The 14,117-nt window shown below is 33.1% G+C and overlaps 2 protein-coding genes across 3 annotated transcripts in view; one reads left to right on the top strand and one right to left on the bottom strand.

Annotated features, from left to right (window-relative positions):
• Positions 1-2,305: 2,305 nt before the first annotated feature.
• Dci (Dodecenoyl-CoA delta-isomerase) lies at positions 2,306-4,436 on the top strand. The gene has a single exon (XM_023155772.2). The coding sequence runs from the start codon at positions 2,796-2,798 to the stop codon at positions 3,540-3,542; it is 747 nt and encodes a 248-aa protein (XP_023011540.2). The 5' UTR covers positions 2,306-2,795; the 3' UTR covers positions 3,543-4,436.
• A 433-nt stretch (positions 4,437-4,869) lies between these two features.
• Positions 4,870-14,117, bottom strand: part of LOC111501861 (uncharacterized) — a 31,702-nt gene continuing 22,454 nt past the window's right edge. For both annotated transcript variants that reach the window (XM_074177956.1, XM_074177957.1), the window contains exons 10-17: positions 12,495-12,566; positions 12,296-12,441; positions 11,142-11,324; positions 11,028-11,087; positions 7,596-7,823; positions 7,494-7,529; positions 7,313-7,437; positions 4,870-5,128 (exon numbers count right to left, since the gene is read on the bottom strand). In XM_074177956.1, the coding sequence (XP_074034057.1) occupies positions 5,040-5,128; positions 7,313-7,437; positions 7,494-7,529; positions 7,596-7,823; positions 11,028-11,087; positions 11,142-11,324; positions 12,296-12,441; positions 12,495-12,566 (939 nt within the window). In that variant the 3' untranslated portion in view covers positions 4,870-5,039. The remainder of the gene's footprint in view (positions 5,129-7,312; positions 7,438-7,493; positions 7,530-7,595; positions 7,824-11,027; positions 11,088-11,141; positions 11,325-12,295; positions 12,442-12,494; positions 12,567-14,117) is intronic.

Genomic DNA, 14,117 nt, shown 5'->3' on the forward strand with positions numbered 1-14,117 from the left:
GATAAATCGATCGAATAAATCGGTGAGTTAAGAACTCGTTTTATATCAAAATGTTTGCATCCAGCAGCGTTGCCGATTGACGGACGGTTATTTTTGAGCTCTGCAAGTATTTTTTCGTGTTTTAGATTTTGCGGCTAAAATGAGGGCAATGGTATGATGATACTGAAAGATAGCTAATGATAATGAGCAAATAAAAATGGACAGTATAAACATCTTAGAGCAATAAAATACACGAAAATGAACTTTTCATAAAGTACACTTCACGATTTGATCTCCACAAATTTTATTTAAAAAAAATATCACGACATGTTTCGCTAACACAGTAGCTTTATCAACAACAAATCACTGTTGTATCAGATGTCGAATTCAATGATGAAAACAAACTTTTCAATCTTCTCCAACCTCAATTAGAATCGAATACAATTTTCTAGCTTCATTTTATGCATCCTAACAACGTATTTGATACTGATCTAGCGTATTCATTTCAATCAGGATGGAGTCCAGCTCCCTTACCCTTTTAACTGAATATTGTCGAAGAAGGACAAATGGGTTCATGACTGAGGAAATGTTGGCGGAATGAATTTCTCAGACATCAGTACCGCCCTTAACGGGATACCCCTACCTGGCTGGGGTGGGATGGATGAAAAAGCTATTCGTCCGTTATTAACGGGGGGTATGAGGGCCTCATTCGACAGAGTGTCGGGGCCTTCTACATCGGGAGGGGTCGTCTACAGCATAATATACAGCTTCCTTAACTAACGGATTTTCGTGAGTTTCCGCACCTTCAAAAACTCACCGATTCCTCGACTGAATGGACTGCCGAATGGAAGGCAGCTGCAAATCTCTGCGGATGGCTTCATTCCGCACGAACCAAGGAACATTCGCAATCATTCTTATTAATTTGTTTTGCAATACCTCCAGAATGGTGAATGGTGTATTTCGCCGCTTGTCCCCAGACGCCTGAAGCATACATGATGACAGACTTGAACGTACTGTAGATGGTAATTTTATTTTTCAAGCTCATTTTGGACTTTCTGTTGATCAGAGGGTACAGTCAGGCTATCCGACCCTCGATCTTTGACTTGACGTTCATGATGTGCGGGTTCCAAGTGAGCCTACGGTCTATTAGAAGGCCGAGGTACTTTACCCGCGCTTGCCATTCAATCTCCCTTCCAGAGATTCTCACTTTTCTAGCCGGAGATTTTAATCTTCCCATGGTTATCTTGTCTTGTCTGGGTTATCTGAGTCTTGTCTGGGTTCACTCGGATCTTCCAATCAAGGTACCAGCGCTCGAGGTCGTCCAATGCACGTTGAATGTAGACAACGCCGAGCTCCCGACCCATGGAAGATGAGAGGAGAGCCGTGTCGTCGGCGTACAGGGATATCTCCACATGCTCGGGCCTTGGAAGGTCGTTGGTGTAAAGGGAATACAGCGTCGGAGAGAGCAGCGAGGATCTCTCTGTTGTCAGACAGAGAGCCCTCTACTCTAACCTGAAATGTCCTTTCTTTCAGGAAAGACTCAATTCACCGGATGAGGCCTCGAGGCAGGTCGAGCGTGTTCAATTTGTGTAGAAGGCCTTCGTGTCAGACACGGTCGAAGGCCTTCGAGATATATAATAGCACAATATGTACTTTTTTGTTTGTGTTAAGCTCGCGGATGGTGTTTTCGACCAGTCTTAGAGTCTATAACTCAGTGGAGTGTTCTCTCCTGAAGCCAAATTGTTCATCAGGCAGAACATTTCGGTCCTCAACTTCTTCGTTGAGCTTTTGGAAAACAACTCTTTCAGCCAGCTTAGCCGCCGACGAGAGTAGACTGATCGGACGATAGTTCTGTGGGAACAGCGGATTCTGACCCTGTTTTGGGATCATGACGACGATCGCATGTTTCCATCTTCTGGGGAAGTGTCTGAGGGCCAACGAACTGTTGATTATACTCAAAAGGAATTCGACGCAGTTGTCCGGGAGCCTCTTCAACAACTTGTTGGTTATTCGACCCCCGACGAATTTGATACAAAGTTTTCAGCACTTTATAAACTACGACTATCAAAATAAAGCAGATACTAACAACTGACGTAACGTTACGTCAAATTCCGTTTCAAAACCAACCAATGAATAGATTTCAAATCATAGTTGATGTGACGTCATCGTTTCAAAGTCTGAATGAATGTATTTGAATTACAGACCAATACATTTTAAATACATGAGCGTCAGAAAACGCCTCATGACTTCTATACGGTGCTTCATGTGACAATTTTTTTTTATTTGATTTGTCTCAATGCTGCGACGTTGTTGCATTCACAAAACCTGTTTTGTGGTTGCATTTTGTGTTGTGTGATCCGCGGGTGGAATATATGTAAAAGATATCACGCCCAGTCCTTATATTATCAATATAATATATAATCATATCTATGTTTATTAATCAATCTTACTTTTATCACAGTACAGTAATTCTGTAACTATATGGAATGAAATACTTTGGTTCAATACTCCATCACAAAAAATACTGTGATGTTTGACCTTAAACAAGTTGAAAGGTTATTTTGTTAGTCAAATGATTTCAGTAAATTAATTAGCAAATCCGTTGTAAAGAGAATACGTAGTAGAAAATTTCAGTTAATTTTTATATTTTAATAGTATAAATAATACCAGCAGAACATAGGGCAAAAAGAATTCGTGAGTTGAAATATCATCAATTATTACTTTTTGTTGACTTGAATATCTACTTTTCCATTGTGTACAGTTTTTGCACTGGTTTGGATTCAGAATAAATTTATTGTATTATAAATATTTTCGAAATGTCCTATGTGCTGCAGAGTTACAGAGATGGAGTCAAAACCATCAAGTTCAATCGACCAGAGAAAAAAAATGCAATGTGCCAAAGTATGTATGAAGAAATTTCAAATATTTTGAGGAAAGATGCCAAAGATGACCAGATTATCCTGACTATAATAACTGGGGTTGGTGATTATTTTACCAGTGGTAATGATTTGAAAAGTTCCATGGAAAATGGGGAACAGGCTATGAAAGCTGTAAAGGATATGATTGATACCTTTATAGAGTATCCCAAATTATTGATTGCTGTTGTGAATGGTAAAGCTATTGGAATAGGAGCAACTCTTCCTATTTTATGTGATATTGTTTATGCAACAGAAAATGCAGAATTTGACACCCCATTTGTCAAAATGGGATTATGCGTGGAAGGTTGTTCCAGTTATACATACCCCCTGATACTAGGCAGAAGCAAAGCTTCTGAGGTGTTATATTTGAACCACAAATTGACAGCCACAGAAGCTCACAGACTTGGACTAGTTTCAAAAGTAATACCAAGATTAGAATTGGAGAAGTTTATCAATGAATTACATCAGTACGGAGCACTTCCTGTAAACAGCCTCATTAGAAACAAATCTGTGGTGATGGGCAACTTGAAAACACAACTGAAAGAAATTTCTTCAAGAGAATTTGATATGCTGAAAGAGTGTGTTAATTCTGAAGATTTTATGGATGCTGTTATGACATTTATGAGTCGAAAGAGCAAACTGTAAAATCCTTTTCCTACTGTTAGTGAAATTATATATAAGTCAAAATTATGGATTCTTCAAAATTGATCACTAAAATTAAGATAAACAACATAGTTATTTATCTACCCAAACAAATATTATTATATTAAAATGTATTTTATTGAATTATTGTCCAACTCAACATTGGTATCCAAAAAAAGTACTTTTTCCAATCACCAGAAATGCAATACTCAATACCAAGTTGGTATCTTCAGGAGATAAAAAAAACTAGAGTCTAGAAGAGTATTGTACTTCTGATTATTCAGAATTGTCATTGTTATTCGAAAAAATATAAATTTATTACATCGTCTTAATTGAAATTCAGTGAAATGTGTTACGTATTTGGGATAATATCTAGGTAAACAGTTTTGCTGTGAAAAAAATCACCTTTCCTAAGCAAAAATGCATTCATAAGTGATATATTAAGAGAATATTCCATAAGATAGATAACATTCCAGCCAAGTGGTTGCTTGTAACTATGAATCTAAAAATTCATAGACAGTACCTCTATTACAATATAGACGATTGTGTGCTAGCTAAACGAAATTGTATCTAAACGTCATTCCTAAATTTTAGGTGTTTTGTAATTTTTTGTTGAACCTAAAGGTACATTTTTATATTGGTAGTACTATAATTAGATGGAAAAATTATTTAAGTGGAACTGTATCTGATGTTTATAACGTTATTTGAGCATTTTAATTCCAAATGGTTTAGTAGGACAATGTAAGAGTTACGATTGCTTGTCAGTTTTTTGTTGTTGATATTTTGAGACTTCATACTTTTTTCAGTGCCTTTTGCTCATAGCTGAATGTATTTCTATAAAGTACTTATGTACAATGTTCAAATTTAGGAATGATAATAAACGTTTGTTGAATTTTTTATTATTTTTCATTAATCTCTTTGTGATAATTTCATCAGACAAGTTCAAAAGTTACATTTAAATATATTTTGAATCTTGTACTTTTATAAATATTAATATTTCAACAATAACAGTTGAATACCAAAGGGGATTTTATACACTAACCTTTTTGAGGATTTTCACCTTCCACAATCTGAAAATAGTTAAAATTTTACAGGTGTAGACTGGGAAACCTTCTAGTTCAAGTTATTGCGTAAAAAATTGTACATATTTAATATTAATGATTGACATTACGGATCTACATTGCCATAAGACTTCTAATAATTTCATCTCGATATTAAAAAAGGAAAAATAGGGAACACAAAGAGAGATAAGTACTTTTATTTTTATATTTTTATTCAGGTTTAATACTCGAATATCTATTTATTTAAAACAAAAACAAAACACAAACAATTTCTGCTCAAAACACTTCATTACTTTTTAAAACTTAAATACAACACTAAACGTTCAGCTATAAAATTTGATCCTACAAACTAAGAGATTTTTGAATCTCAGAAATAAAACTATGAAATATACAGTAAAAAAACAGTACTTCAAAGAAGTTTCAAATTCAAACCCAAATCTTACTCCAGCCTTGGACCCTTCTTAATATATTTTAGTTCTGTTGATACACCCTCAGAACATAAAATTAGGTACTTTTTTGCGGACAAAACTGAAAAAAAAACAAAATATCATTAGTTACATGATACAGTGTCATTACCAGATAAAAATAATAAATCTTTTCATTAAGATTCCAGCTTGAATCCATGTAAACACAATTCTTCACAAGACATTGAAAACTGATCTTTAATTTGGAAGTTGAAAAAATACAATGTCCATACAGATCGCTTCATCCCCCATTGTATAAAACAAGTTATTCAGTAAGTATATTCTCAATAGTAACCGGAAGACAATTATTTCTCAGTGTTGTTGAATGATCCTCAAATTTGAGTTTGTTGTCAATATGGATTCCTGATAATTTTTCACAGATTGCTTTCTATTGTTTTTAAATTAATTGTGAAATTTTGAATATTAATAAATGTTAGTATTAAAAAGACAACTCGATACACACCAGTTGAATACCTTTTTCATATCTTCCTCTGTACGATGTTAGGAGGCATTTATGAAAGAGTTATTAAAGATATTTGCAATGTCATCAGGAAAGACGATTTCTTTATTTTCATAGGTTATTTTCATATTGGATGATTTGGCAGTTCTATTATTTTTCATCTTGTTAATAACTGTCCAGGAGATTTTGCTTTCGTTTTCAGAAAATTTAATTATTTGGGCATAATGATTTGAATTATTATAAAGTTCCACGATGTTGGGACAAAATTGGGCAATTCTTCTAAAGAATGTAAATTACTTTCAACTGTGTCAAAGCTATTTTCAGAGTTTTTGTCCGTGGTCTGCAGATTTTTACGCCTGACGTTTCGTCTGCTACTGCGGTATGCATTATCAAAAACGATGAGGTAACAAGTTGAAGTGCTCGAGTAGTTCTCGATGCAGAAACTACAATGCTGGAATTTGTCTCCGGTTTTATATTATCATATGTGGGAGTGGATTCGTTTCTCTTAATTGGATTATGTGACCTTGATAAAGACAGGTAGCCAGATTTTAATAATGTTCATTACGCCTTTTTTCTATTGAAATTATCCTGAATTTCTGTTGTCTCTCTATATATTCTTGGATAGTAATTTTGAGCTTTTTCAAATATTTCTGTATCTTCGAATGAAGTAATGTGAGTGCCTTCTTTGAGAGCATGTTCAGCTACAGCTGATTTGTCGGTTTATTCGAGGCAACAATTTCTCTTGTGTTCAGAAAGACGGGTCCTATACTTCTTTCAGTGGTTCCAATGTAAGCCGACCAGCAGCTGAAAGAAATCCGGTATACCTCAGGTGTTGCTAAAGGCTCTCTGGGGTCCTCAGCAGACCACGGCCAAAATATGTACCCGGAATATAGTGTTGACACAATTATCTGCGGCTGTGAAAGTTTACATTCTTTGAACTTTCAACTGTTCTCTCGTTAAGGGCTCTCAACGTTTATAACATCTGGCTACCTGCACTTAATTGCTTACTTATCAGGTCATTCAATTCATCCCATAGAAACAAAGTCACTCCCACCACCAATGAAATAAATTCGGAGACAAACCAATTCTGTGGTATCTGCTTCGAGGACAACTAGAACACTTCTTCTGTTGCCTCATGACCTTTGGTAATGTCTACCACAGTCGTATACGAAACGTCAAGCATAAAAACCTGCAATAACAATTTATCGTTATAAAAATTGAACTTCGCCTTTTTTTTCCAACTTATTCATATTTTTGTCCATACTATTCATTAACTATTGAAACTTATTGATTGTAAAGAATAAAGACATTTATTATTATTATTATCTCTGGCTGTGAAAGTTTGTACTCTTTGAAGAATATATGATCCAACATATTTTCAACAGTCCTCATAGATAATTGTTTTTTTCCCTTTTTCTTTATCAGATTTTTATATACTGAATGAGAAGAGCAAAAAGAAAAAAACTGTAAACAACACATTTTTTATAAATAATGTATAATATATTATACTTAAAAACCCTGTTTTATTGAACTGCTGCATCATATGATTGAAATATATGAAAAAAAAAGATCATTTTGTTATGGCAATATATTGCATCAAACTCCTCGTTATTATTCTTCATCTTTCACGTTGCGGCCTCCTCTTGTGAGGGGGAGAGGACACATCGCGACAGTCCCCCCCTCTATTCTCTCTCTCTCTCTCTCTCTCTCTCATGAATATATTAGTATTTCAAATTTGGCATCACAAATTTCCTTGTTATCCAAATGACAAATCTTTTTGATACTCACCCAGTAAATCACTGAAAGCTCTAGCCATGTTTATTTTGGTCATAGGTTTTTCACATATATCTTCGATTGTAGGAAATCTTTCAGTAAAATTCCATTTTTTGATGCATCCAACAATTTTTTGCTGCCTAAATATAAAAAATTTCACATGATAAATCCAGACAAAAAATTATTTGTTATTTACCTCAGTCTATAATCTGATGTTGGTGACTTGGGAGTTCTAGAAAAAAACAAAAGTTTCGATTTTAATAATGAATGATGTGTTCTTGAAGTGTCAAGCAATTACCTCGTGGTTTCTTTTTTTTCTGCTGTGGGAGTTAAAAGTTTCTCAGTTGGTGGGGGTAGCTCCTGTACAGAGGGGACTAACTCTTCCCTCACTGTTGGTACAATTTCCAATGGTACAGAAACTTCTTCGGTAGGTGCCACGCCTTCCATTGAAAATTCTGGGACAGATGGTTGTACCACTGGTGGTTCTTCACCAATGGTCACCGCTAATGGTTCTTGTTCTAGTATACTGATCAAAAAATAAAAAAAGTGAAAATTTGTACAAGGAAGGTTGGGTTTTTTTCGTTTCTTATTGGTTAGCTGAGAAACTCAGTGGTTAATAAAATAATGAAACTGAAAAAACTGATTCTTTCAGATTGAAAATGAGGCTAATTTTTTTTTCGAGATTTGAGAAAAAAAAGAGTTATCAATTTTCGTTCTTCTGAGTTCTGTGTATTTAACAACTGTTCAATTTGAGACCACTGGAAGTCTAGCATTGAATGTTGAATTTTGATTTATCATGCTCTCAATAAGTAAAGGCAAATGTAGCCTTCATTACCTAAGATGAAAACTTGATCACAATGAAAGTTTTCAAAAATATAACTTGCCAATAACATTTAAAATACCGAAAAATTTGAAGGATGTTGGAAATACTTATTGTTGACTTGAAACGAATCAACTGTTCAACATAGTGACAAAATCCCTGACACCAAATATGACAACTGAATTGCCATTACAATTTCCCTGCTTCATTATCGTTGAAGTCTTTCAGTTTTTTGAAATTTTACCAGTGCAATAACTTTGTTAATACTCAAAACAATTCCTTCAACCCAGATTTATCACTTCAACTTTATCTGGTCCCCCTATTTCCAAGTAAAGTCAGAATACTCCTCTTTTGTTTGATATTTTGGCTCAAATCACTAGTAATTCATTGAATGTAGGGAATATTTTCTTGACTTTACACATGCAGATTATGGTTATATAAAGGAATATATTTCAAATGTTGATTGACATAAACTAGACTCATATGAGAATATGAATAGAGAAGTTTTTTCTCTATGATGTACCTACCGTATCCCCCCCTCAATTCCTTATATTTCTTTGAAAAAATGTATACCATCTTCTCTCCACGGTTCACTCCTCAATTAAATTATTTGGGTTACAGAAAAATAGATATCAGAAACTTTTCTAACAATTCCGATTACTATAAAGCTAATTATAATGAATTCCCGAGACTTGCTAGTAGTCAGGTACATAAAATAATCAAATATTTACTCATTTCCTATTATTCATCCAACATAATCAAAGTTTTCTAGAAAAAAAAATAATATCAAAATTTCAAAAAAGAATATCAAAGTTATTGGCAAACTTGAAAAACCCAATGAAGATTCTACACCTGATTTGAAAAAAATCCAACGTCTGTAATAAATATACCTTGTAATAATTGTGATTTGAATTATATTGGACCAACTTCTAGAACATTATCGAGTAAAATAACTCAACATGAAACATGTTCAAAAAGCTTTTTCTTTTCGATCTGAATCAACAATAACCAGAAGAGTATGAATAAGAAAACAAATATTGAAAATTTGAGTAATGTATATATAGTTATTTACTAGAGATGGATGAATTTTGTTAGCATATCACATTTAAAATTAGTTACACTCTGTATATATAATTCATTACATTATTTTGAGATATAAATTTTTCTAATATTAATGTTACTCTTGTCAATACAGTTAGCTTTGGACATGACATTACCAGTGTCATATATTTTGAAAATTTGACACAATTAACATCAATGTCTGAATTTTGTAAACATTTTTCGTATAGTTATTAATTTTGAAGTATTTTAAACTCATCTGACTTGTAAGTATTGTTTAATTTTTAAGCTCTGTTCAATTGTTTTTCGATTTTAGTGCCCTATAGGAGTTTCCATTCGAAGAAAACAGCATGACAAATTGTATAAATGGAGTAAGTTTGAAATGAAAGGGAATATATTTTTGGGAGAGATTGATTTTTGTAGAAGAAAGGTTTCGGCTTTCTACTTCTCCATCTTTATGCAAAAAAATATGGGAATCTTTCACAGAAAGGAAGATAGCAATCAATTTTAAAAATTAACTCTATATAAAAATGTGTAGATCATGCAAAGAAATAACTTTCAGGCACAAACTGGAAGAAAAAACCTACTCGAAACATTGAATTATACAAAAAACATTTTTTCCTATTCAGTTTGAACTCCAAACACTCGTTATGGAATTGAATCAGATTTCATTCACAGGATTGTTACACAACGGAGTATATCGATGTTTCGAAATGAGACACTTGTCTTATTGCTTCTTCAGCACCAATCTAGATAAAATAACAGGATAAAGCATTCAATTCATTTATGAAATTACGACCTTATGTCACAAATAAGTTGAATTTACTCATGATACTGATGACAGTACGTAATGACATTCATTCGTTTATTTGATTTAATCCCAGCCATAGGAATTTCGTTTAAATCGAAAAAGATATAATTCAGCATTCAATTCATTCATAAAATTACGATCTTATGTTATAAATAAGTTGAATCTACTCATGATACTGATGACAGTATGTAATGACATTCATTAGTTCAATTGATTTAATCCCAGTCATAGAAATCTGGTTTAAATTGAAAAGGATTTAATTCTTCATACATAAAAGTGAGATTTTTCCAATCAATTTATTTGTTTAAATTTATTTTTAATTTTTTTATTATATGAAGATGAAAATTAGAAAGTATAAAGATGGAAAAGTAGAAAGCCAAAACATTTCTTTTCCTGAAGTAAGTTTTTTGTTTGAAGGCATATTTGACTGAGCTCGCAGTCAGATTATTGGGCTGCTAACAATAATTTTTGATATTTGTCAAGCTTTTTGTATCTTTTATACCTTTGTCAGGACAACTGCAATACTTGGGTTACATTTCATATAAAACATAGAAATATAGAACATATTCTAACATGAGATTAATATAAGAAATTACTTGAAAATTAATAAAAAAAATTAATTTTTTATCAAGTACTCAAAATGACGTCAGTGTCAAATAAGAAAATCCTGAATAACAGTTGATTTCACATTATTTTTCTCAGAATTTTCCAACTTGACACTGACATTTTCAGTACTTGAGTTAATTAATATTTCTCTGATCGTTTTCAAGTCATCTTTTATATTAATATCACGTTAGTAAGTGATATATATTTGTTTTTATACAAAATGTAATCCACGTATTTTAGTAATCCTGACAAGGGTAATAAAGAAACATAATAGAGGGGATAATACTATTGCGGATTGTTGTGCACTGTATTTTAAAAAATTAAATTTCGATTATTTAGTTATTTTTCTTTTTCACATAAATTTTTCTCCGAAAGAATTGCGCCTTGGGTTCGAAGGTTGGAGACAAACATTTTGGAAAAACTATGAGACTCACCTCGTTTTCTCCCTGCTTGGGGGACGAACTGGAACAGGTGGTTCTTCAATTGGCAGTTGTCTGAAAAATTTTAAATTGAAAATGCAGAGTTTGATGGTTGCCAATAAGACATACCTTGGTCTTTCTTCCGAACCTATTAGTACTTCACCCATTCCCAATGATGGCATTTCTTTTTGTGGTGTTTCAGTTTCAGACAAAGGACGTCTCAATGAGTCAGTCAAGTCTTTTTCCAGGGTAGATCTTGTAAGACGACTAGGTGTTCTAGCTAAGGCTAGTGAGGTTCTAAGTGAACTACTCCTAAAAAATACAATATAGATTTTTATATTAGTACTGAAATATCAATGTCTCCTCAAATATATAAAAAATGTCATTGAAAAAGCTGTTCTCAACGGTGACACTCGTGACTATTTTAAGATCCCACCCAACATAAGTTTTTCTTAGTATTTTCGTAAGCCTTAAGCTACGAAATGAAAGTTTCAGATAACGGAATATAATCAAATGAAAGGAAGATGAAAAGCTTTTAGGAAATCACAAGAATGAAAGGAGTACTTACCAAATATACTACAGAAGAGCCTTAGAACAATGAGGAGAAGAGGGATTGAAAAGAGAAGCTGCAGGTGGATTGAACTGCTTGCTTAGAGAATGATTTGTTTACACACCATTATAGGGAAAAAATAGTACCACAACTAGCAAGGGACTGTCTTTTGGTCTATAATGAATATAAAGTATACCAAAGACTATCTAGGATCTTAACTAAAGGAAGAAACTTCATATAATTTTCGGGAAAATGGAAAAGAAAATTTCATAAAGTATTTCATCTCAAATTTTTAGAGTACTGCCCCTCGAACTACAGGGCTATGCAAGATACTTAGACTCAGATACTTAGTCCGGGTCAAATACAATAACATAAAAGCAGCAGGTCCTGATAATCATGACCAGATAGATGACAGAGGAAATGCTGGACATAAGTCCATTCATATCGACCCTAGTAACACTTACCAAAAAGACCAGAATAAAGGGACTACTGAACTTAGAAGTGAAAAAAAAAACACTGGTAAGAGAGGCTAAATATCTATGAGTGATATTAGATTCCTGGAATCAAAACCTGAAAAAAAGATGGAAGTAGTATTAATGCCGACCGATGCACCTAGGGAAAGATGAGAATGCTAAAACTGAATAATATGAGATAATAACTACAAACAATGGAGATGCAACCCATGGTAATGAAACGATCTTTTTTTTGATGGCCATATATTAAAAGATTGTACCTGACAGATGAACCAGCTCTAACTTCGTCCCTAACACCGTCGACTTCTTCCTCGAACCAGAATATGTTGTACAAAATTTCATTGTGAACATTTCTGAATTCAGTCGGTAATCTATAGGACTGATCAACAAAGCGGCCTTCATTCTCCTGAAAAATATTCCTGGATTAGACCTTTGAAATTATTTATTAAAAACACTTACATTGCATCTGTTGATACGAACAAAACCCTTTCTTTTATTTTTAAGGAACAACTTGTCTACAGCTCGTCCAGCCTTTGAAACAGATTTCAAAAATTAATATCATCAAATAATATACTTATTACAAAAAGAGAATATCTTTTACAGTGGATGTCTATTCGTGAAAGATATTACAGGTCAGCAATGATATTTATTTTTAAGATAACCAATCATATGCTACCTTCATATTTCGAAGAATTTATCATTTATAGAAATTCCACTCACAATTACACTACTAGACAAAATGACAATTTTCACCTGCCACGATATAGTTTATCAAACTCCATGAAAATTTTATTATATAAAGGCCTCATTGAATATAACAAACTTCCCCAAAATGTGAAGAATAATAAAACCTGTTTCAATTCAAAAAAGATTTGACTGATTATATGAAAGGTATCACAATAGAATAGATAGTAAGTGACTCGGTATATATTATGTATTTATGTGTACCTATATGTATATATGTATTATATCCTTACTATATAACATGTTATATGTCTATATAACATGAAATATTATGTATATTATGTTTGTGTATTAGGATCTTCCTACCAATAAATCATTCATTATAATACTGATATGTGTAGCCATTCAATGAGTCCATTACACCAATAATATTTTCAAATATTAAAGTTCCACTAAGTTAACTTACAGTTAATATTATAACTTTTACTTATATTGTCTAATATGATTCCAATATGATTCGAAATATATGAAAAAACAAATCAAACTAGAATGAATAGCTAAAATGTCAATTAAATGTAAGCAAAGAGGCGTGAAATGAAAATACAATTAAACGAATGAAATAAAATAATCACACAAAGTAAAAAAGAAATAAAAAGAATAATGTGACAAATTAATGAATTAACTGTCTTAAACAAATTTATTTCCAACAATATTTCATTATCACAAACTAATTCATTTACAACATTTAGCAATTAAAGCTTAATTTATTTCCACTATTTAAATTTCTTGTTTGGCCGCTCGATGGGTCGGGAAGCCGGGCTTATATAGTCGGTTCGTTTCGGCGGTTGCCGACTGCATTCTTTCGCGGTGATGTCATGTGTTTGTTCGCTGGCCGGCATATCGCTCAGGGGCGGCTTCAGATTCGTTACAATAAAAAGGTAAAACAAGCAAAAAATTTAAAAAATGCAAAGATTTCAAACCAAGTTATTTCACGACGTATCGATTGTCATCACCCGAAGACGATTGTTTAAAACAAATCTGTTGAAAATCTGTTTTTCCGTTAATCAGCTGCCGCCCCCATACGAACGACAACTCTCAGAATATGAGAAACTTGTGCGAGCTAAGGACTAACGAGGTCTTACCTTTTAACGTGTGATTCCTAACACGATTGCAGAATCATTCCAGCTACAACCAGATAAATTCTCTCGAGAAAAATATCTGGTCGAGGCGGGAATCGAACACACGACCTTTCGATCGTGAGTCGCACTACCACCGCGGCCAATTCCACAATTGTGGATACTATGAATCGAAATTCGGTGAAGTAACTTGGTTTGAAATATTTTCATTTTTTCAATCTTCTTCTTCAAATTTTTTTCGTCTATTTTAACTTTTCATTCA

This window comes from Leptinotarsa decemlineata, unplaced genomic scaffold (assembly GCF_025532065.1).
Source record: "Leptinotarsa decemlineata unplaced genomic scaffold, Ldec_3_MD MMD2_tig00003335_RagTag_RagTag, whole genome shotgun sequence".
Taxonomy (NCBI): domain Eukaryota; kingdom Metazoa; phylum Arthropoda; class Insecta; order Coleoptera; family Chrysomelidae; genus Leptinotarsa; species Leptinotarsa decemlineata.